This window comes from Nicotiana tabacum, chromosome 24, assembly GCF_000715075.1.
Source record: "Nicotiana tabacum cultivar K326 chromosome 24, ASM71507v2, whole genome shotgun sequence".
Lineage (NCBI taxonomy): Eukaryota > Viridiplantae > Streptophyta > Magnoliopsida > Solanales > Solanaceae > Nicotiana > Nicotiana tabacum.
The window spans coordinates 56,721,480-56,746,787 of record NC_134103.1 but is presented as its reverse complement, the minus strand read 5'-3'; the positions used below and the strand labels follow the sequence as shown (position 1 = coordinate 56,746,787).

The 25,308-nt window shown below is 39.0% G+C and overlaps 2 protein-coding genes across 2 annotated transcripts; one reads left to right on the top strand and one right to left on the bottom strand.

Moving 5' to 3' along the window:
- The first annotated feature begins 2,919 nt into the window (after nt 1-2,919).
- LOC107814812 (RNA polymerase II C-terminal domain phosphatase-like 3) lies at nt 2,920-8,851 on the top strand. Its single transcript, XM_016640270.2, is given in 13 exon segments — nt 2,920-3,210; nt 3,213-3,610; nt 3,757-3,880; nt 3,963-4,018; nt 4,124-4,184; nt 4,255-5,670; nt 5,837-6,439; nt 6,523-6,669; nt 6,772-7,040; nt 7,150-7,261; nt 7,347-7,604; nt 7,887-7,933; nt 8,040-8,851. Coding segments are annotated over 13 exon segments (3,711 nt in total). The 5' UTR covers nt 2,920-3,054; the 3' UTR covers nt 8,104-8,851.
- Nucleotides 8,852-11,611: 2,760 nt separating this feature from the next.
- On the bottom strand, nt 11,612-15,913 carry LOC107814813 (uncharacterized). The gene is made up of 6 exons (XM_016640272.2): nt 15,563-15,913; nt 15,006-15,232; nt 13,672-13,782; nt 12,911-13,066; nt 12,135-12,373; nt 11,612-12,063 (listed from the first exon to the last, which is right to left on the bottom strand). Exons 1-6 carry the CDS (start codon nt 15,814-15,816, stop codon nt 11,740-11,742), a joined length of 1,311 nt encoding a protein of 436 aa, XP_016495758.2. The 5' UTR covers nt 15,817-15,913; the 3' UTR covers nt 11,612-11,739.
- Nucleotides 15,914-25,308: the final 9,395 nt, after the last annotated feature.

The following is a 25,308-nucleotide window of genomic DNA, read 5'->3' as shown; positions in this document are numbered from 1 at the left end:
CAGCTTTTGCCATACGAATTCCTCTAATCATGCTTGTAATTCTCCCTTCTTCTATAGATTGGCATCGTTAGGAGTGTCGGGACGTTGTTGTTACACCAAGGAAAGCTCTTTTGAGGTATGAAGGCTAAACTCTTCTACTAGTATCAGAATTCTCGTATTCGTACAAAACTTCATCGTGTGTAGTTCAAACTTGAAACACTATTGAGGTGGGATATCCAAGCTAGTAAATTGATTCCCAAATTGCATAACGTGTCAGAATCCTCATGTGTTAATGATTTTCTATTTGACTTAATTATATTATACCCCTTTTGGGGAGAAAGTTTCGTACGAAATCAATGTGATAAAATTCTTATATCTCATATGATGAAATCTTATGAACTTATATTTGTTAAGGCCAAGGGTGACAAAAGGTTTGATTTGAAAGGAGATATTTTGTACAAACTATTATCGTTTTGAGAATCCAAATTGTGGTATTGTGATTACACCTCCACCCGCACACATTGGGGTGAGACGGCATGGCCGCTTTGTGTAGAGATTATGGTGTTGTGATTACACCTCCACCCGCACACATTGGGGTGAGGCGGCAGGGCCGCTTTGTGTATAGATTGTGGCATTGTGATTACACCTTCATCCGCACATATTGGGTGAGGCGGCAAGGCTGTTTTGTGTAGAGATTGTGATTACACCTCCACGCGCACACATTGGGTAAGGCGGCAGAGCCGCTTTGTGTAGAGATTGTGGCATTGTGATTATACCTCCAGCCGCACGCATTGGGGTGAGGCGGCAGGGCCGCTTTGTGTAGAGATTGTGGTATTATGGTAGAGGTTGTTATAGAGGATCCCCAACTTAAAATTTATAAATGTTATTGAAAGCTTAAAATGAATTTCCTATAGTTTTAATGGCTATTTAAGATCTTTTATCACTTCTATGATTCGTCACATTCATGTTGTACTCCCAATCCTTGAAGGAGGTATTTGGTTTTCATACTAGTACTATTCGACATGTACTAACGTCCCCTTTGCTGGGGGCGCTGCATCTTTAATGGATGCAGGTGGTTCCACAGTAGGCGACTTTGATCAGTGATAGCAGTACACCCTCTTCCCAGCTGACTTGGTGAGCCCCACTTCATTTCGGAGTCGTATATCTTTTATTCTTTGTGCATTATATTTTGAAGTATAGCCGGGGCCTTATTGCCGGCACTATCATAGCACTCTTTTGTATCTATTAGAGGCTCCGAAGACATAGTGTAGGTTGTATGTTGGTGTTTGGAAAGTCAGACTAGTAATGTTGTATTTGTACCGCATGTTTCAATTCAAACTATGAAAGTGTATGTATTATACAGGCTTGCTCGGTCTGGTTATATTGGTTGAGCGCCGGTCGCGCTTCCCGAGGTCGGGGCATGACAATCATCTACAAATAACATGCATCAAGGTACCTCCCCTTGAATGTATCGCATCAACTCATCCATTATCAAGGCAAACAATAACGAAGAGCTGATCTCTGGTGCAACCCCATTATGAATGAAAAGTGATCAGAGTCTCCTCTTATCGCCCTCACCCGAGTCTTGGCTATGTCGTATATGTCCTTAATCGCCCTAATGTATACAACATGTGTGCCTCTAGCCTCTAAATATCTCTACAGAACCTCTCTTAGGATTTTGTCGTAAGTTTTTTCTAGGTCGATGAACACCATATGTAAGTCCTCTTGCTCTCCCTATATTGCTCCACCAATCTCCTAACAAGATGAATGACTTTTGTAGTAATCCAAACTGATTCTCAGAAATAGACACGCCCCTCTTCATTTTCATCTCCACCACCCTATCCCAAACCTTCATAGTGTGACCAGGGGCGGCTCAACAGATCTTGGGGCCTAAGGCGAAACCATATTCGGAGGCTCTTAATCTCAGTATAATCCCACTAGGGGGATCTTGGGAGGGTAGTTTGTACGCAGACCTTACCCCTATCCTGGAGTAGAGAAGCTGTTTTCGATAGACCCTTGGCTCCCTTCATCCAAGAACTCCCCACCTTACTTTTGGGGTGACTCGAACTCACAACCTCTTGATTGGAAGTGGATGGTGCTCACCACTACAGCAACCCACTCTTGTCAAATATATTAATTAATGACGGAAGAAAATTATCATAATTTATAAATTTATTGTATAAAATAACCTCAATCAAGTAACAAAAAATATACTGTAACACTTTTTTAATTCTAATTGTTTATATAAATTATATAATATATAATAGTAATAATAATAATAAGAATTTAAAATAAATTTGGGCCTTCAAAATTTGGGGCCTAAGGCAATGGCCTCACTATCCAAAACCTTAGAGCGATCCCTGAGTGTGGCTTAGTAACTTGATATCCTATAATTATTGTGATTTTGAATATCAACCGTGTTCTTGTATAACAAAATCATTGTAGTCTACCTCCATTCCTCGAGCAATTTTACCGTCCTGAAAATGATACTATAAAATAACTCATAAGCCATTCCAATCCTTCCCTTCGCATTATTATTGTTCTTTTGTAGATTTTTCACGTTTGGTTGAAGTTTCCCTCGTTCTGAGAAAAAAATTTAGACCGCGTTGCGCTGACGTTGGTGTGCGTGGGCAGTCTTATTTTTACCAAATCCACTTGAATTTGGAGTGGGATGAGATGGACGACTGAGATTGATCCTTGCCAAGCCATCCTAGATTCTTGCCCCTACCCTTAAATTCCCTTCCCTTCCTCTCCATAGAGCCTTTCCTGCTCTTCTCTCTGCGTTTCATAATAAGAGGCTTTTTTCGAACGTTCTCCAGATCCATCCCACTGTCTTTTTATCCGAATTTCCCGATTCATAAATGTATGAATTAATTTCTGTTTCCAATAATCATAACTTTGGGATTCCGCTTCTTTTTTTTGTCCTTTTGTTTTTAAATTTACGCTCTTAATCGTTTCAAATTCAAATTCATTCTTTTTAATTCTGGGTGTACAGAATCATTTTTCATCATATTTATACTTGTATTTGCTGATTTGAATCCACCTGTATTTATTTAAGTAAGAAAAAACCCTAGGATGGAAGAATGTAATACGGCAGCAGTTGGAGATGTAGAGGAGGGTGAGATCTCAGATTCGGCATCGGTTGAAGAAATCAGTGAGGATGCCTTCAATAAGCAACAAGACCCACCTACATCTACTGCTACTACTAAGGTTGTCAATTCGAATAATCATAATCGAATAATCAAAATCAAAATTCGAGTACTAGGGTTTGGACCATGAAAGATATATATAAGTACCCAATCTCGAGGGACTACGCACGGGGTTTGTATAACCTGGCTTGGGCTCAGGCTGTGCAGAATAAGCCTCTAAACGAACTCTTCGTCATGACTACTGACGACAACTCCAAGCAGTCTGTGGAATCTTCTTCTGATATGGTGGAAAAGGTCATCATTGATGTTGACGACGATGCTATGGAGGAAGGAGAATTGGAGGAAGGCGAGATCGACTTGGATGCTGAGGTCCTTGTGGTAAATGCTGGTGCTACCAATAATGATGATCAACTTGACTCCTTTCAAACTTCAAATGTGATTAGGGAACAACTTCTTAGTGTTACTATAGACGAAATGGAGAAGTAAGTAAAGTGGACCATTTTTTTTTTCTTTCTAAAACTGTATTTGAAAAATTTATCTAGTAAATAACTACTTACACAAGAAAGCTTTGATTGCAATTAAATGGGTTCTTTGACTAATTACTTATGCTCTATCTGTCTGCTGTTAGATCCTTTCCTGTGGTCTGTTCCAAATTGCAAAACTCATTGGACAGCGTGAGGGAACTAGCTGCTTCTCCAGATTCCGACGATCTGGTTCGACTGTTTATGACTGCAATTCAAACCGTAAATTCTGTAAGATGGCGCATCTTTCAAGCCAATTCCATAACTGGAAAAAATGTGGTTTTCTGAATGCTTAAATCTCTTTCTTTTGCAGGTTTTCTGCTCCATGAACCAGAATCAGAAGGAACAGAACAGAGAGATTCTATCTAGGTTTTTTGTTGTTTCTTTTACATTTACGTCTTGTGATTGACATCGGTATATATACTAGTTCCTAGTGCATTTGGAGACCTTTCAATCATCCTAACTTGCTTGCAGGTTACTTCTTCACGCAAAGAGCCAAGTACCTTCTCTTTTGTCTTCTGAGCAGTTAAAAGAGGTGTGTTTTCCATAAAAGTACACATATATATTGAGAATGCTTGGCTTATGCTGTTTCATTGATGTCCCAGGTGGATGCGGTGATTCTCTCTATAAACCAGTCAGCTGTTTCTTCAATTACTGAAGACAATGACCGGGACAATGGGATCAAAGTTGTTGAAGTGTTAGATATGAATGATTCTCATACATCTTCTGAAAATGCAAATCAGGATTCTACTTCTCTAAAGAAGTGTGATTTAGATGTTGAGTCTACCAAATCTTCAGGTCCTAAGGAGCAGAATGTGTCATTTGAATCTTTAAAACCAGGATTAGCCAATTCTAAAGCTAGACGGTTATCTGTTCCTCTGCTAGATCTCCATAAGGACCACGATATAGATACTCTTCCGTCGCCTACACGAGAAATTGCACTAATATTCCCTATTGCAAAAGCATCCACGCAGGCACATGGAGTGGTGAAACCGGAGTTGCCCATGTTTACGGGTGTTCTTGAGAAAGGGAGCTCCTTATTGCATCCTTATGAAACTGATGCCCTTAAAGCTGTTTCCTCCTATCAACAAAAATTTGGTCGAAGTTCCCTTTTTGTTAGTGAAAAGTTTCCAAGTCCAACCCCATCCGATGAGGGTGATAGTGGGGAAGGGGACACCGGTGGGGAGGTTTCCAGTTCTAATGTTGGACATAATGCCAGCATTCTGAATACATCTAGCACTTGGCTACCAATAGTTTCTTCTGTTCCCCCGACAAATATTCTGGCTGGACAAGGACTTGGAACTGCTCGGAATGCAGATCCTCTTAGTTTTCTGCCAAATCCTTCTTTGCGATCTTCTACTGCAAAAAGTAGAGATCCCAGACTCAGATTGGCAACCAGCGAGGCGGCTGCTCAGAACTTGAATATGAAGATGTTGCCTATCCCAAACATTGATTTAAAATTAGAGGCTTCTTTAGAGATGATACAATCAAGAAAGCAGAAGATAGCAGAGCAACCAGCTTTTGATTCTTCATTGTTGAAGAGACAAAGAAGTGAACAGACTGACTCAATCATTGTGAGTGATGTGCGACCTTCGACTGGAAATGGTGGTTGGTTAGAGCATAGAGGAACTGCGGGATTGCCAATTACGAGTAGTAACTATGTTACAGATAGCAGTGGCAATGGCACTAGGAAATTGGAGCAAGTAACAAGTAGTGTCTCTACTAGCAATACTATGCCCAGTGTCATAGTTAATGCTGATGTGAACTTGCCATTGACTGGTACTTCTGCAAATTTGCATTCTCTATTAAAAGACATTGCTATAAATCCATCAATATGGATGAATATAATCAAGTTGGAACAGCAGAAATCTGCAGATGATTCTAAAACTACCACACTAGCTTCTAGTTCTAGCTCTATTCTTGGAGCAGTTCCATCAACGAATGTAGCTGCTTCCAGAACTTCTATGATTGGGCAGAGATCAGTTGGAATAATTCAGGCTCCTACACAGACAGCAGCAGCAGTAAGTTATTTACAACCTTCTGAAGAATGAGTTCATTTGCAGTGAGTTCTTTACTGCTTTTATCGCACAGTTTCCTTTTTATTTCTGCCTTTTCTCTAAGCAGTGTTTGATATTTTATGTTACTTTAGTTATCCTCCAAAATATCTGACATTGTCGGGATTTGCAGGATGAAGTGGCTAAAGTCCGGATGAAACCCCGCGACCCTCGGCGTGTTCTTCATAATACTGCAGTTCAAAAGAGTGGGAATGTTGGATCTGCTGATCAATGTAAAACGGGTGTAGCAGGCACACAAGCCATGACAAGCAGTCATTGTGTCCAAAGGCCAGAAGACCAGTTGGATAGAAAGTCAGCTGTGACACCTTCTACTACACCACCAGACATTGCTCGCCAATTCACCAAAAATTTGAAAAATATCGCTGATATGATCTCTGTTTCACCAACATCCACGTCACCAGCAGCTGCTTCTCAAACTCCAACACAACATATGCAAGTTCATCCGAGTAGATTGGAAGGAAATGGGGCAGTTTCTGAATCAAGTGAACTGCTGACTGATGCTGGCTTAGCTTCTGGAAAAGCTCCTCCTGATTCATTGCAACCGCAGAGCTCTTGGGGAAATGTTGAGCATCTATTTGAAGGGTATAGTGACCAGCAGAGAGCTTCTATTCAGAGAGAAAGGACTAGGAGGCTTGAGGAACAGAAAAAAATGTTTTCTGTTCGGAAGCTCTGTCTTGTCTTGGACTTGGACCATACTCTTCTCAATTCAGCAAAGGCAAGAATCCTTTAGAACTTGTAGATTCTGAGCTTAGTTTCTCTGTCCGTAGTGATTATTTTTATGGTCTTGTTCTTTTTCAGTTTGTTGAAATCGACCCAGTCCATCAAGAGATCTTGAGGAAGAAAGAGGAACAAGACCGTGAAAAACCTTATCGGCACCTCTTCCGGTTTCTGCACATGGGAATGTGGACAAAATTACGGCCTGGGATCTGGAATTTCTTGGAAAAGGTAATTGTTTTTCTAATATATGTGTCTATGTATTTATAGCTAGAGATCGGATATTGAATGTTCTCTTTATTTTTATGTTTTTGTAATAATGTGCTGGTTTAGGCTAGCAAGCTTTTTGAGCTGCATCTCTATACCATGGGGAACAAGCTATATGCCACGGAGATGGCAAAATTGCTAGATCCAAAAGGGGATCTGTTTGCTGGACGAGTGATCTCCAGGGGTGACGATGGAGATCCACTTGATGGGGATGAAAGGATTCCTAAGAGTAAGGACTTGGAGGGGGTTTTGGGCATGGAGTCTGCTGTTGTGATTGTAGATGATTCTGTGAGAGTCTGGCCACATAACAAGCTAAATTTGATTGTTGTGGAGAGGTAATTGCATGTTTGATGTCATTCATGAACGAGTTCTCAAGTGTATCTGCATACTATGGCAGATATTGTGCTGTTCAAATGTCTACGATTAATATTTTTGTATCTATAGGTATATTTACTTTCCTTGCAGTAGACGACAATTTGGTCTCCCTGGTCCTTCTCTTCTTGAGATTGATCATGATGAAAGACCAGAAGATGGGACATTGGCCTCTTGTTTGGGGGTGAGTTGATGTTTGATCTTGTATAAGAAATCTCTAGGAGAGTAATTTCTTGGTACTGATATTCTGTATCATTTCATACAATTAGGTTATTCAAAGAATACATCAGAATTTTTTTGAACATCGGTCCATAGATGAAGCTGATGTTAGGAACATCTTAGCCACAGAACAACAGAAGATTCTGGCAGGTTGCCGTATTGTCTTCAGCAGAGTATTTCCTGTTGGTGAAGCCAATCCTCATTTGCATCCTTTGTGGCAGACAGCTGAACAGTTTGGTGCTGTCTGCAGTAGTCAAATTGATGAGCTGGTTACCCATGTGGTTGCCAATTCTCTTGGGACAGACAAGGTGTGTGTTATTTTTCCCAATATTATCACTTTACACTGCTCACATCCCATACCCATTTGCAACAAAAATTAGGGAAACGAAACTAGTGGCCCGCTTGGAGAAATGAGAATGAAATGTTTTAAGTAAATGTAGAGAGCTGCTAGTGGAGAAGTCTACCATACGTTGCACTGTGTGATCGAGTCACATCATTACTTATTATTCTTAGTCACATTCTTTTTGGTCCTCCTGAACTATGTATGTGGAATGTATTTTTAGAGGTTTAATTGCAAGTTTTTCTAACAGGTTAACTGGGCGCTTTCCACTGGTCGATTTGTTGTTCATCCTGGCTGGTATGATCTTTTTATTTTACAATTGCAGTCTTATTACTACCATTGTAATTTAAGTTGGTTGTATTTCTTGATTTATCCACCAAAAATAAAATAAAAAAAATTGCAGGGTGGAGGCATCAACTTTGCTTTATCGGAGGGCGAATGAACATGATTTTGCTATTAAACCTTAAAATTAACACCGTTTCCATCTTTTGATAAAGAAAGCGAAAAAAGGTCCAGAGATGAAATCAAGAATTGGATGGGTGTTAGAAACAGAAACAATAGGGGTGAATGGATTGTGGATTAGCTTAATCGGAATCCGCCCAAAACGCCTTTGCTGCATTTGGCCTGTCTATAGCAACCCTAGGGACAACCTTGGCTTGACCAATTTTTCACATCCTCACTTGGGATTTTGATTATTCCGAATTCCAAAGTAGAATGGCGCTGCGGCTTTATTTACGATGAGTATTGCGTAGCGCGTGTTCTATTCAACCACATAAGAACACATTGATTCTGTAGCTGATGAAAAGGGGAAGGAGGCGATGAGAGCTTATCTAGTTATCTGTTTGGAGACATTCGATAAAATTGGAAACGGATAAAATCATTATACACAATTTAAGTTTTCAGTGAATTGGGTAACTGGAATCCCTTTAGTGGTGGCAAACAAGCAATTATTGAATGGAATAATGAAAATTGTTGGTTGATTAATATGCCAACTACACCCCTCGAATAAGGAATTATGACGATGTAATACGTCTCTAAGCCGAAAAGGACATTTCGAAGTTCCCTGCTTTTATCGGCTTATCTGCCATTCGTTTTTATTTTATTTTCATTAATTTTATAAATTTGTATAGGTAAGATTTTTGCCCGCTACTCCCGAAAGAGTAATTTAATAGCTTTATGACTTTTAAATAACAATAAAGTAAATCTTCAAGGTTATATTTATTTGCCAAGATATGGAGAAAATTTATCAACATACAATGTTCCATTCTAACCACATTAATTTATCATGGTTTTGTGGTGATTGTGTTTTATTGAGGTGCAAAAACATCAGTAAACTATGGCTTATGATAGTATATATTTAGGAGCCGTATTATGTATTTATTAGGCATGCTGCAAACATAAAACTCTGGTGTGCATTTCTATTTTTTGTTTCAAACAGATTGGTGCATACATAGTCTAGGGGACCCAAACTGCTCGTGTTAATGTGCATGGTTTTTTTTGGCTGGAATTTAAACGTCGTAATCCTCTTGTCAACATGTTATGCTATATTCTTTTTTCTTTTCTCTCTCTCTCTCTCTCTAATGTTTTAAGATGTTTCCCATCATTTTATTTTTATACTAATATTTTTTTATTGAACTAATACTTGTAAGAAATTCATATCTTAAACTTTGAAGTGATTTTTCTACATCAAGTTAACATTTCAAGAAAAACTTTAATATCTTTTTTCTACAATAATAATAATAATAATAATATTATTATCATATGTGAGATAAATGCGGGAGTCGAGGCTGAGATGGTTTGGGATGCTCCTCCTGTTAGGAGGTGGAGAGGTTGGCTATGGCGGATCTGAGTAGAGATAGAAGTAGGCCAAAGAAATACTGATGAGAGACGATTAGGCAGGATATGGCGATCCTTTAGCTTTCTGAGAACATGATCAAAGATAAGAGGTGTGGAGGTCGAGAATTAGGGTAGAAGACTAGTAGGTAATTGAGAGTTCCCCTTTCATTACTATTAGTAGCACTCTTGTATTTTCCTATTCTTCGATCTCTATTACTGCATGTTATTTCGTTCGTTTCGTGATAACGACTAGGTCGGGAATCCAAACTAGAGTAAGAATTTGAAAAGTAAATGCAGAAGCAATAACAATAAGGAATTGAACAACTAGAACTAAAGGGCAGAAAATAAAGGATATGGAAAAATTCAAGGAAAGAATTTCAAGAACTTCCAAGAACGCAAGTTCTATAGCCTTGATAAGATCAAAACAACACCGTCTTGATTTATTGAAGAAATGAAACGCCTTTACTTAAAAGCAAATCAAAACAATAGATTCGGATCTTGACCGCTTTACGAGTAACTTGAGACAATAATTAATAACTAGTATTAATCGCCTTCTGAGAATACCACAAAGGAATCAAAGATATCACAATAGAGAAGTAATCTTACTACCTTGAACTATGGACTAGTAAATGTTGCAAGATAAATCTCAAAGCACAAGTAACAAAGGTTCAAAAGAACTCTCAAAGTATGATATACTTAATCAATAATGAAGTGTCTCAATGAATGAGAAGAACTCCTTATTTATAGGAGTTATAAGGCATAAAAAGTCCTTAAAAATAGGTAGGGTGGTTGCTAAGGCATAAAAAATCATTACAATTAGGTAGGATGATTGCTAAGGACTAAGAAAAGTCATTACAATTAGGTGGGGGCGGCCAAATTCCTTTGGGGCAAATTTGGACCACCTCTTTTAAGCTCATTTTGAGCCCCCTTTGGTGGGCTTCAAGGGCTGATTTGGTGGCCCAATCTTCCTCCTCTTGGACTTCAATTTGGATCACCAAATAATTGTAAAACTTGGATAATTCATCTTCTTTGAGCTTGAGCTCTTCCTCTACAATTAAAAGTTTTTTATTTGCCATTGAAGTCCAGCAACCTTAGAGTGCAACTCTTTAGCTTGAGATCTTGTAAATGGGCTTGGAGCTTCCAAAACTCTATCCTTGTCCTTGATACTATCACTTCGTTTATCTTATTTCCCTGTTATTATCTAATGCTACTTTTTCTTTGTCGGCTTCTCCTTTTCTCTCCTTTTCCTTTTTCGTCTTTTGTCTTCTTCTTTTCTTCTTCTCTTTCTTTCTTCTTCCTTTTCTTCTTTTTTTCACCTTTTTTGAGCCGAGGGTCTATCGGAAACAGCCTCTCTATTTTTACCAGGTAAGGGTAAGGTCTGCATACACAATACTCTCCCCATACTCCACTTCTGAAATTATACTGAGTTTATTGTTTGTTGTTATTGTAACTTTTGTAACCCGATAAATATGGACATACAAAATAAGATGGTAGAAGTACTTTCATTTTTTGTTTTCCTTTTCTATTTTGGGTTATTTTATTTACAAATACACCTTCTATGCTCCCTCTTCATTAAACAAAAATAACTTTGTTCCACCATATTTGCGAAAAAGATTTCTCTCACTAACGTCGTAAAAATGTCTAGATGAGATTTAGGATAATATTCAAGATTTGTCTCAATCAGACTTATTTAAAAAAATTCTAAGTCTTTAGACAATTTCAATATTTTTTTTTTTTTAAAGTATTTTGTACTTTTGCTCCCTTGACATTTAAGAGAAAATAATATGTACTTACTAATTTTAGTATATTATTTGAAGCGGTGTCAAATATTAAATCAATAAATATCTAAGTACTATTAACCATTTTAAGTAAGCTAAGTTGAGAGAAGTAAAGAGGAAAACTAACACTTGTTTTCAAGAGAAAATGACTAATGAAGGGTGCTCATCCTCTCCTAATTTCGAGCATTTGGTATCAGAGTCAAATTTCTCCAGAGACTTGTCAGAATTCAAAATTCATGAAGATTTAATAAAAATATGAAAAATCTATTAAACGCTTAAGATAAAAATTTATCTGCAGCCAAGCAAAAATGCGAGTTAAGTGATGAGTTCAGTTCAAAAGAAGAGGAGTGACAATTCTAGAAAAAGTAACTCAGATGAATCTGAAGATGATTATGATTCCGAATGTAGACAAGAGAAAATGTGTTATTGAGATCTAACAATGATATTCCTAATGAAGTGAAAAAATGATAGCCACAAGAATCCATCAAGTTACATGTGTTTGAGAACAAACATTCCAAATCCAATCCCCACAAACGTTGCAATGGAAATCCCAAATATCCCAGCAAGAATACTGGGAGCAACCAAAGAGGCCCATCCCTTTGCCGTGGCCATTCCACAAGCTGTTGTAGGACCTCCAACATTAGCATTGGATGCTAAAAGCAACATCTTTAGGTTCATACCAAACAGCTTTCCTAACCCTAGAATCACAATAAGATGGACTGTTACTTGAACAAAAGCAAACATAAAAATACTAGGTGTCGTATTCATGACATGCCAAATACTCCCCTTGGCACCCACTACAGCAAAGAAAACCTGTTTCAAAGAGGAATGAATAATTACTCCAACAAAAGAGTAGAATAACAATATTGAGGTAATTCAATTACCTGCATTAAGACTATCGCAATTTCATCACCAGCACTTGCAAGGTTTCTAAAATAAGCGGGAAATGCTGTTGCTAAAAGAACAACTATTGCTGTAATAGCAGGCAGATCACATCCTTGAGTTCCGAAAAATCGACTAAAAGAAGTGGCAGCTTTACAAATAGCAAAGGAAACAGTAAGTGCTGTACCAATCTGCAGCACAGGTTTGTTTCTACTGTCAAACTTCACAACTTGAGAAGCATCTGCAAAATAATAGAAGAGTAAAGGAGATAACATCATACTAAGAGATAACCCAAGTAAAGATACAAACATGCTATCTTTATAAACTAGAAGTGAATGCGTCCTTCATATGAGATAGATCTACAGTGATGGTGAACACAAAACAACAACAACAACAACAACCCAGTATAATCCCACTAGTGGGGTCTGGGGAGGGTAGTGTGTACGCAGACCTTACCCCTACCTTGGGGTAAAGAGGCTATTTCCGATAGACCATCGGCTCCCTCCCTCCAAGAACTCCCACCTTGCTCTTGAGGTGACTCGAACTCACAACCTATTGGTTGGAAGTGGAGGGTGCTCACCACTAGAGCAACCCACTCTTGTCAAAACTCACAACCTCTTGGTGAACGACAAAACCTAGAATAAAAACTTCTTGACCAGAACAAAATTGATATAAGAACAACTTAGCAAAATACGAAAGGAAATGCTTACAAACGTGAGGAACAATATATTAGACATCTCATGGTATCATAACTTTTTATTCCCTAAATATCACTTACCACCACTTGATGCTGAAGCGTCTGAAGGTATTTTGGAGGCCAATGAAAACAGTGCAATAAAATATATTGCACAAATTACATTATCTGCAGCAACTCCTGCAGCCATAACTGATGGAGACATTCCAAGTGCCTCACAGATAGCAACATAATTAATGGCTGCAAAACCAGAGTAGAACATAACGAAGCAGCAAAAGTGCATGTAGCGAGGATAAAGTACTTTATCTTTTGACGAGAAAAAAAGTCTGGAACTATCTACGATGTAGTTCTGCTAAGAGACTATTAATAATGCACAAACTAGAACTCCCACCCAACGGAAAGTAGTTTCAATACATAAACTTCTCATTGCTTTTAGAAATCTATGAAAAAATTTGTCCACAAATTTACAATTCGAATAGCAAACTATGAGTTCTTTCATTCTTGGTGAATAAAGTTCTTGGGCATGTCATACCGGCATCAGAAATCCTTCTGTAATTACTATTCAAAATGACATGTGCAACAGTAGGAGAGTTCTGCCAGTTTAAAATAATCAAAGCCAAATATTGCCATTGACCACAAAGTAAGGCATCAAAGACATTGAACCAGATATCAAAATTTAACCTAATTTTCATCTTGTGCCGTGGACTAACTTTAATCTCTGAAATTCAATTCCAATTAAATATATGTGCATGACCAGAATACAAATGAAATATACAGAAAATCCATGTATGGAGCTCCTAACCAAAAAAAAAAAAAAGAAGAAGTGGTTTTATTACAGGACTTACTTCCACCAATGTAACTGCCCACGAGGGCAGCAGCTATTTTCCAATTATCTTGACCAAGAGATCTCATAGGCACCATCAGATATGCCACAACAGTCCCAATAACCGTCCCAGCTGTCACATTGGAAGACAAAATATGAAAACAACAGAAAGGCTTTCACACACTAGCTGAAAGTTGAAGTTAGTAGAATGACAAGCATATACATAAAAAGAAGATAACACAAGCATTAATCTCTTAATCTGTGCCCATACGGCGGAGAAAACTCACAATATTTGAAAAGTTATGGCATATAATCACTTAGCTGTAAATATTTATTCATGATAAGAATCCAAGGATATATTAATTCTAAAGTCAGAGATGGAGCTTCTCAAAATAAAGGAACCCGAGACATCTTTATGAGATATTAGAAAAGCATTTCATAAATCTAACTTAATATGGCATTTCAAGAAATTGAAGAGTTGTGCTTGTTGCATTCCTGAAACAATGATACATCGAAATGTAGCTATTACTATACGTCGAAATTTTGCTATACCCGTGTGACCTATAGGTCACGGGTTGGAGCCATGGAAGCAGCCACTAATGCACGCATTAGAGTAGGCTGTCTACATCACATCCCTTGGGGGTACGGCCCTTCCCCGGACCCTGCGTGAACGCATGATGCCTTGTGCACCGAGCTGCCTATACTGATAAGATTGATATGTATGTAAGAAGAGCAGTTAATCTTTCTTTTCACGACCTCTCTACTTCTCTGTGCTCCTCTAAATTGCTCAACAGTCAATTCTTCACCAAAAGGGATTGCTCTTTCGGTGGTAACTGTTCAGTAATAATAAAATCTTCTTTGAGTTCCTCTGTAATGTCTCCAGAAGAGCAGTAGGGTATATGGATGTTCTTTTCGCAGTGGGCACTTTTGGTCCGTGGTAAATGATGCATTCCTTTTAGTTACAAAGTTATGAAAGGAATGCAAGAACAATAATAAACACATAAAGCCAGGTGCAGCTATATGCAGATTCCTGGTTGAAACAATACCAAGTAGCAATGCTAACTACTCAAACAGAGAATGATCTTACAAAGTAAAAGAAAAATCATATTTGATTAATCAAGTTATGTGATGACCTTATCCAATTAGTTTCCATTTTTTTCTGAAAAGTCAAGCTAGTTTGCCATGTTTTAACAAAGTAATGAAACTAAATCCTGAAACTAGCAATATAGTGAGAGTCCATCAAACAATGCCTTCACCACTAGAACTAAAAGAAACAACCACCTCTATTAATTTCAGCAATCAGGCAAAGGGATATAAGCCATATGAGCAAAAAATAGTAGTAGCAAGCAAAAAGACCTGATCCGAGCAAGAAAGCCAAAAGTATAGGACCGGTAGAGCCTATCATGTGCCGCAGATTAGCTCTGAACAACAATAGTGGGATTGTCAATGGAAGCAGGTAGTTAAATACAGCTGAATATGCTGGCGCTTCATACAGAATAATCCCCATATTACTTGCAGTCATGCCCACCAATGTGCTAACCAGTGCAGCACTAACCATACGCCCAATTTTAGTCTTCTCTGACCTTCAGAGTTCAGTTCATTCTCATACTTGAGACGTCAAACTTGCATATGTCCTTTGGAATTCCATATGTGTTATGTGAAATTAATAAAAACAAAAAGGGGAAATGGGGAGATGCGTGTTGAGACAATTCAAACAGTTAATTAAAAGTCTAAAAGATGGTTACACAATTTAAACATGATAGGTTCAAGGAAATATGAACAAATGAAGAAACAATCAGAGGAAGTAGTTAAAAATTTGTTCTTTCCAAGAATTCAACAATGGGGATATTCATAAAAATGTTTCTGTTGGTATAAAGCCATCATCCGAAGGAAAAAAAAGGAGGATTATTTACCACAGACCAAAAGCGCCAATTGTGAAAAGAGACATCCATGTACCCCAGTGGTCCTCCGGAGACACTATAGGGGAACTCAAAGTAGATTTTACAATTATTGAATAATTACCATCTTTTCTGGTGAAGAAATGACTGTTGAGGGATTTACAAGTAGAGACATCGAGCTGGTGAAAAGAAGGATTTTTAAATGTTCTTCGCTGCGCCAACGGGGAAGAGCAAAAGGAGGGCTGAAATGGCAGTACTGAAAATGCCATTAGCAGTAGCCGGCTGCTATGCTATTCAAACTTGAGGACTCACTTGTGCTTATAGATAATGCATCTCTTTCTCTTTGTCTTTTTCTTGCAACTTCTATTAATTCCAAAACACCAATGACTAATATTGTATTAATTATTATTTTTATGTTTGAAGGACTGATCGAAAATCCTAACATTTAAAAAATAGGATAATTATTAATAAATTATTTTAAAATTTACAAAAATACACAAAAATGGGAGTATTTAACTAATTGCAATAAAAATAATAAAATTCCTATATTTTATAAAAATATAGACAATTATCAAAAAATCGCATTAAAGCTAAAAAGTGTTCAAAAACGCTACCATTAATGAATAGGTAGCCCGCAAAAGTTAATTTTTAAATATGGGAAGGCAAAATTGAGTGGCACCAGTTGGTTTGAGCATGATGAGGCTAGGTTGCTGGGCACGGATTTGGTTCATGATGCTTTGAAGAAGGTGAAGTTGATTCAGGAATGACTTCGTACAACGCAGTCCAACAGAAGAGTTGTGCTGATAGAAAAATTTGTGATGTGGCTTTCATGGAGGGTGAGAAGGTTGTTCTTCGAGTTTCACCTATGAAGGGCGTGATGAGATTTGGGAACAAGGGCAAGTTGAGCCCTCAGTATATTGGTCCATTTGAGATTTTGGAGAGATTTGGTAAGGTGGCTTATAGACTTGCTTTGCCACCCAGTTTATCGGGAGTTCATTCGGTGTTTCATGTTTTCATACTTCCGAAGTATCATGAACATCAGTCAAATGTGTTGGATTTTAGTTCAGTGTAGTTGCATGTGAATCTGGCTTATGAAGAGGAGCAATGGCCATTTTGGATAGGCAAGTTCAGAAGCTGAGGTCAAAAGATGTTGCATTAGCGAAGTTTCATTGGAAAGGTCAACCAATCGAAGAGGAGACGTGGGAGACCTAGCTTGATATGCGAAGATGATATCCTCATCTTTTTGGCATTCCAGTTAAGAGGGGGAGAATGTAACGACCCAACCAGTAGTTTCATGTATTTAAGCCCCGTTCGCCTATATGTTGCTTCTCATAGCTTTTTTTGATGTTTTGTGACTTACGGGATTAGTTGATTTGGGTTCGGGAAGGTTTGAGAGTGATTCAGAACACTTGGTCTAATTTGGAAGCTTAAGTTGCTAGAGTTGATCAAGGTTTGACTTTTGAGTGAACAACCTCGGATTGGTGATTTGATAGTTCCAATAGGTTCGTATGGTGATTTTGGACTTAAGCGTATGTCCGGATCTGGATTTAGAGGTTCCTAGAAGGTTTTTGTCACGACCCAAAATCCCAAGCCGTTGTGATGACACCTAAGACATTTGCTAGCCCAACCGAACATAACAATAAAGAACCACAACAACGAAATTTACAGAAATAACATAAATCTGAAACCTCAATATGACAAAATACCACTAATACATGATAAATCCTCAAGAATATGGTAAATACAGAGTTATGAGCTCTACAACGGAATACAAGTCTGAAAGCCAAATAATAATACTGTCTGAACTAAAAACAACAGTACATAAGAAAAGAGACGCCAAGACAGCGGGCTAGAATGCAGCTCTACCTCGTATCTCGATACTCAGCTCAATAAGTAACTCTGCTATTGATAACTGGCCCCAACACCTGGATCTGCACAATTAAGTGCAGAGTGTAGTATGAGTACAACCGACCAATGTACTCAATAAGTATCATAACTAACCTCGGCAAGGTAAAATAAGCAAGAATTATAAGTGATACCTGCTATAACCTGTACAGTTTAATCAATTTAATAAGTACAGAACAATGATGTGATCAAGTATAAAGCACACAAGGAACTATCTCTATGTGTGTGTACAATTACTCAAGTACTCTACTCAGTAAATGATACAACATATAAGGGTGATATGCAAATGAATCAGGTAAGTAACCACGTAAATTGCAAGTAGAGATGAAATACAAATCCAAACAAACACTAGCCAGATTTTCCTCAACCTTTCCATATCCACACCAAACCACTGATCCGTTTTCCTCAATATCTGTGTGTACACCATCAAGAGAGAAATATGAAAGAGTGAGCCTAGGGGGATGGATCCATATCCACATGCAAGCAAGGCCAATTCAACGTGCACAAGCCCAGCGTGGTCACAGGGTTAATATCATAATCCGCCAGACGTGGTCACATGCATAATAGTACAATCCGCTCAGCATGGTCACAAGCATAACAGCGCAATCAGCCCGACATGGTCACATGCATACACAATCTTCCTGGCGTGGTCACAAGCATAATAACATAATTCACCCGGTGTGGTCATAGGAATAACAACACAATCCGCCCGGCGTGATCACAGACATCCAGTCCAATCATATCACACAAGAGCAAATATACAATAATACATGTATGTGATGAATGACTAACAAATCTCATGCTCCTGGACGGGTATAAATGACATGCTAAAGTGTAGGCATGTGCAAAGTGTAGTATCACTACTCAAATCAGCAATTTCATCACAGAAATAGCAATTATCTAGTTTATTTTGGGAATTAGCCTCTATGTAACCTCAAACATGGTCAGATAGTTCTCAACAAGGTTACAAATATGAGAAACATTATAGCTTAAAGCTTAACGGTCAATTCTAGGCATATCATAGCCTAAGCATTACCCCGGACATGGATAAATACCCCGGTACTCGCACATGGGCTCAAACCTCACTCATATGCGCACCCATAACACGTAGCTATCACAAATAATTCAGGAAACTAGTGCCTCAACCAAATTTTGGTAAGATACTTACCTCAAGTAAGCCAAATTACTCCTCTAACAAGCCCTTCCCACGTGCATCAACCTCCGGACGACCCGAATCTAGTCAAATCAACTTAATATAATCAATAAAAGTCATAGAAATTGATTCCAAATGATAAAGCTAAGATCTTTAACCAAAATCAAAAAGTCAACCCAAAATGTCAATCTCGGGCTCGCACCTCGAAACCCGACAAAATCCAAAAATTAACACCCATTCTTTTACGAGTCCAACCATACTAAAATCATCTAATTCCGACCTTAAATCGACCATCAAATCCCCATTTTATACTTTAGGAAAGGTTTTACCAAAATCCTATTTTTTCACTTTAATTCACTAATTAAATGATTAAAAACAAAGATGGAATCATGAAATAATAACAAATCCGAGTCAAAAACACTTACCCCAATCCAAATCGTGAAAATCCCTTCCAAAATTGCCCAAATTCGAGCTCTAACTCAAAATGTGGTATAATAACTCTAACCCTTGAAATGGGATTTAAAACATTCTGCCCAGTCATTCCTCTTCGCGAGCGCAGAAGATGCCTCGCGTTCGCGAAGCACAAATCACACAGTTGCCAAAACCTCTTACACGAACGCGAAAGCTTAGTCCCGAACGCGAGCACCCTAAAGCTACGCGATCGCGGTCCAGGTCTTGCGACCGCGAAGAACAATCCCTACCATCCCTGAGCCTTCCCTCCCTTCTACGCGAATACCTCACCTAGCTCGCGTTCGCGTTGTCAAGTTTTTGAAAAATAAGAAATTGAATTTTGAGAGTCGATTTGGACTCGGATTTTGAAACTAATCACATATATGAACTCGTGGGGTCATGGGTAGACGGAATCTACCATTGAGCCCGGGTTGACCTTTTGGGAAAAGTGTAAAGATCTTAACTTTATCTATTGCAATTGAATTCCCTAGCATTGTTTGATGTTATGAGTCGATTTTGGTTAGATTTGAGCCATGTGGAGATGCATTTTTAGGGGAAAAGCTATTTCCAAAGGTTGAATTGGCCTAGTTGTGTTAAGTGTCTTGCCTAACTTCATGTGGGAAACTACCCCTTAGGATTGGTATTGTTTGATTAAATTGTGCAAAGTGAAATCCGTGTATGCAAGGTGACGAGTGGGTACACGGGTTGTACGTGGTATTTGACCGGTTTAGGTTACTTAGACTAAATTCTCATAGTCAAATTATCCTTAATTGTGTTAGACTGTCCTTAAATGCCTTAGTTGACTTGTCTAGTATTTTTTCTACATCCCACTTGCTAAATTGCTCCCATGCTTTAGTCGAACTTGTTGTCTCCTTTATTGTTACATGTTATCTCTTCATTGTTAATTATCATTGTTCGAATTGATTGTTCGTGTTATCTCTTTACTTTTTGATTTCCATTATTTGAGACTCATTGTTGAATATTATTTCCTTTATATTGAGTTAGTCTTATCTAATATCGTGGTTATACATTATTTTCTCATCGTTGAGTTATTTGGTGTTGAAATTGTGAAAGTCGTTAATACGTTGAGGCGATGTTGGTTATTATTGACACATCTATCTTATTAAGCATTTTTCATTCATTATTGTTGTTGCTATTCTTGTATACGTTGTGGTGGAGCCATGGGCTATTTTTGTGGAAATATTGATATTGTTGTTGTTGGCAAATTGTGATATGTGGGCACTTGTGGTGCGAATTATTATTGTGATATGATATTGACGCGCATGCGGCGGTATAAGGCTTGGGTTGATGTGCATGCGGCGATATAAGGTGGAACCTATGTGCGTGTTGCTTGTAGGGGAAGTACGTGAAGGCACGCGGCGTCAAAAGGGCTAAAGTGCGTGTAGCTGTTATATGAAAACTGTTTTTTAAACCTATTTTCAAATGTAAGTCTCACGCGGCGATATAAGGAAAGATTGTGATTGAATTTGAGAAAGTGAATATGAGGCAGTACCTCGGTTGTGATTCTTGATTATACGAGGCGGTACCTCGGTTTGATCTTATTATACACGAGGTGGCACATCGTTGTGATTCTTGTTGTCATTTCGTGTTGCATAGTGTTTTGGTGGAAATATATCTTGTTGTTTCACTCTTAATTGTTCTAGTAATGATGGGTCGTACATGATCATTGTAGCTCTTTAGTTGCTTCTTTTTCTGCTATTTTCGTTGTTGGTTTCTGGTACTAGTTCATGTTATTATTTTGGTTTCATTTCAGTTATTCTTCATTTTCCTTTACATGCTTGTATTACACTTTCATACTGTCTATTTTATATCCCAGTAGGTGTCTTGACCTGGCCTCGTCACTACTATACTGAGGTTAGGCTTGATACTTACTGGGTACCATTGTGGTGTACTCATACTATGCTTTTGAACTTCTTTTTGTGCAGATCTAGGTACGTTTGCTCATGCCGGTCGTTAGAGGATTGTTGTAGATGCTGCTAGGGAGACTTCGAGGTTACCTGCACCACGTCCGCAGCCCTCGGAGTCACCTTCCCTATTTTACTTCCTGTTGCATTTTCTTTTGGACAGTGATGTAGTAGTACTCTAGTTGTATTCTGTAGAGTTTATGACTCAGTTCTATCAGTTTTGGGGTGTGTATTGTGAGATTCTGTTTTCAAAAGGTTTTAGCTATTATTCAGTCGTTTTCAGTAACTTACAATATACATACATACATACATACATATATATATATATATATATATATATATATATATATATATATATATATATATATATATATATATATATATGTATGTTACCTAGTCGTAGATACTAGGTGCCATCACGACATCCTTCAGAGGAAAATTGGGGTCGTGACAAATTGGTGTCAGAGCTCTAGGTTCATAGGTGTTACGAGTCATAAGCAGGTTTAGTAGAGTCTTGTGGATCAGTACGGAGATGTCTGTACTTATCTTCGAGAGGCTACGAAACTCTTAGGAAAACTTCACTTCCTTGATTCCTTATCGTGCGATCTGGTTGATCTCAAAAACTAAATCTTTGACTTTCTATTCTCTCACAGATGGTGAGGACACACACCTCAGGATCCGACGATCAGACACCCGCGCCCCCTACTAGAGCCACGAGAGGTCGGGGCCGGGGCAGAGGCCAAGGACGAGCACGTGGAGCAGCCAGAGCACCTACCAGAGCTATGACATAGGAGCCACCAGTAGCTCCAGCCGGGGGACAGACACCTGAGGCACCTATTGCCACCCTAGCACTTCAGGAGACCCTCGCACAATTCCTGAGCATGTTCAGTAACTTAGCTCAGGCGGGGTTGATCCCACTTGCACCGGCCACATCTCAGGTTGGGGGAGGAGCACAAAATCTTGCAGCCCGTACCCCAGATCATCGGGTCCAGATTGATCAGGTCCCAGAGGTTATACCGGTACAACCTGTTGCTCCAGTTCAGCCCGTGGTTAGGGCAGCAACATCTGAGGAGAAGCAGCCTAGGCTCGAGAGGTTCAAGAAGTACCACCCTCCTACTTTCAGTGAATTGGCTTCAGAGGATGCACATGGTTTTCTTGAGAAGTGTCACCGTATTCTCCGTACTATGGGCATTGTAGAGACGAGTAGAGTTGCTTTTACTACATTCCAGCTAAAGGGAGCGGCATATCAGTGGTGGCGGGCGTACGAGGTGTGTAGCCTAGCCGAGGCAGCTTCACTTATATGGGATCAGTTTTCAAAGTTTTTCTTGAGAGAGTTTGTTCCTCAGAACCTTTGGGATGCTTGGCGCGCGGACTTTGAGCAGCTACGCCAGGGTAGTATGTTAGTGTCGGAGTATGCTGTTCGATTAAGTAATTTTTCCAAGCATGCACCAGCGTTGGTCGCTACAGTTAGAGAGCAAGTCCGCCGATTCATCGAGGGGCTCAACTAGAGTATTAGATTCAGCATGGCTAGAGAGTTGTAGTCAAACACTCCGTATCATCAGGTGATTGAGATTGAACGGAGGTTGGAGGGTATGCGAGACCATGATAGTGATGATAGGGAGGCCAAGAGGTCTCGTGGTACGGGAGGATTTAGTGGTGGTCACGCTGCAGCTACAGCCCATCATGGTAGAGTCTATGTGGGTCATCCAGTTCATTCAGCACTTCTAGCTTCTAGTGGTGCTCCGGCTATATCGAAGTCCCAGGTTGCACACTTTACTGAGCCACTTTCTAGTGCACCTCCTGCACAGGGTGCCGTCAGCGGTCAGTCCAGCCGACCAGTATCACGCCCCAAACTCGAAATGCGCAACTAGCACCCAACCTAGTGAACCCGGTCAAGTAATCTTGTTAGACGCTTTCTACCCAACACACCCATGATCAAGAGAAGACATAATTTCGTTAATTAGACAGTAGGGAGATCATGTACATAATACTAAATCATTTCATTAGTTACTTCACTTTTAAGTCTCAAAATACACATATTCTTATAGTTTGAGTGGAACAAGTGATCAAAACACAACATAACTTGTTCGACTTTTCTAGCACCCATGTACAACCCACATAGTGTCTACGGAGCCTCTAAAAGATACAAAAGAGTGTTATGATAGTGTCGGCAACAAGGCCACGGCTATACCTCGAGACGTGATAATAATATGAACAAAAGATACAATACGTGACCCCGGGATAAAGTGGGGCTCACCAAGTCTGCTGGGAAGAGGATGTACCACTATCGCTGATCAACACTGTCTGCTATGGAACCACCTGCATCCATTTAAAGATGCAGCGCCCCCAGCAAAAGGGATGTTAGTACTGTCGAATAGTACTAGCATGTAAAACTAAATACCATCTCAATAGAATAAATAATAATACAAGGGAGAATAGTCAAGAATTCAATAAGAGCTTCAAATAATACTAAAACATAAAGTTAAGGATCACATAAGTTTTTAAGTCAATTTCCATATTATTAGGTTGGGTGATCTTTAGTGCCGATATACCATAATTCACAATACCACCGTATTCTTACACGAAGTCTGATCACGACCCGATCGGCTAGGTCGTCGCATTTGAGACATCAATCATAACCACAATTTCATTATAATTTCCAGCACAGTCACCATCATGTGTGCAGCATGGTGTTCGATCACAGCCCGATCGTCTAGGACGTCTCACGCGAGACATTACCTTTTTCAGTCAATCATCTCACATCATACTTCTTTCTTATCCTTTCGATTCATTGGCACTAGTGGCCACAACTATAAAGTCATTCTTGGCACTTGGCCGTATTTCATAATTCCAGTTCCCCTTTCCACATTCAAACAACATTATCATTATCAACAACAATAAGGCTTCCCATTCAAGACATTAAATTCACATATGAGTAATTTGGGAATCTTAGGCACATAGAGGCTTTTCATACAACTTGGCATAACAACCTTTATTTTGATCTTGACTTGAAGTCTGTCACACCCCAACTTGGGGAGCACGACCGGCGCTCAATCGAGTGAATCCATTCGAGCAAGCCTACTAGATTTCTTTCTACCCAAACTCATCCATGAATAAGGATAATACATATTTTCGTTAATTAGACAGTAGGGAGATCATGTACATAATACTAAATCATTTCATTAGTTACCTAATTTAATAATTCTCAAATAAAAAACACACCTTCATGGTTCAAAGTGGAACGAGTGATTTAACAATAACATAACTTGCTTAACATTCCCAACACCCATATACAACCCACATAGTGTCTACAGAGCCTCTAAAGATACAAAAGAGTGTAAAGAAGGTGGAGGCAACAAGGCTCCGGATATACCTCAAAACACGATAACTCATACGAAACAAAAGATGCACACCCCCGAAATGAGATGGGGCTCACCAAGTCAGCAGGGAAGAATGAGCATTGCTATCACTGGTCAGTATCCTCCGCTGTGGAACCACCTGCATCCATTAAATATGCAGCTCCCCCGGCAAAAGGGACGTTAGTACATGTCGAATAGTACTAGTATGAAAACCAAACACCAATTTAAGAACTCGAAAATACAATATGAACATGATGAACTAGGGCGACAATAAAATAGCATAGGTAGCCGGTTAACCCAAATCAAACTTATCAAGAGATGTCATTAACATTTATAGAATTCAAGATGAGATCCTCTGTAGCCATCTCTACACAAAGCGGCCCCGCCGCCTCACCCCAATGTATGCAGGTGGAGGTGTAAACACAATACCAAAACTCTACTCAAGCGGCCCTGCCGCCTCACCCCAATGTATGCGGGTGGAGGTGTAAACACAATACCCATTTCACACAAAACGGCCCCGCCGCCTCACCCCAATATATGCAGGTGGAAATGAATGAACGATACTAATACCTACACAAAGCGGCCATGCCACCTCACCCCAATATATATATATATATATATATATATATATATATGGGTGGTGGTACAACAACAATACCAAAATCATACACAATGCGGCCCTGCCACCTCACCCCAATATATGCGGGTGGAGGTGTAACCCCAATCACATTCTCTATACAATTTGGCATAATAGTTTTCCTCATAAATCACGACTTGAAATCATAACACGTAAATACACAATCCATAGTTTGGAACACATCCTCAATTTATAATACAATATCATGAGAGCATTTGAAACATATATTAAACATATATCTTTGTCACAAAACATATTCGGAATACTGAACTTGTAATAAAAATATCTTGGAACTTATAAAGATATTGGGTTTCCAATTCTAAAAGAAGAGT

What these genes read in the sequence shown, in the direction of transcription:
- LOC107814813 (XM_016640272.2), bottom strand. Translation starts at nt 15,816, where the DNA reads ATGGCATTTTCAGTACTGCCATTTCAGCCCTCCTTTTGCTCTTCCCCG. An exon ending in GGCTTTCTTGCTCGGATCAG is followed by an intron (nt 13,783 to 15,005) that starts GTCTTTTTGCTT and finishes CCAATGTGACAG; the next exon opens with CTGGGACGGTTATTGGGACT. An exon ending in CGCTTCAGCATCAAGTGGTG is followed by an intron (nt 12,374 to 12,910) that starts GTAAGTGATATT and finishes ATTATTTTGCAG; the next exon opens with ATGCTTCTCAAGTTGTGAAG.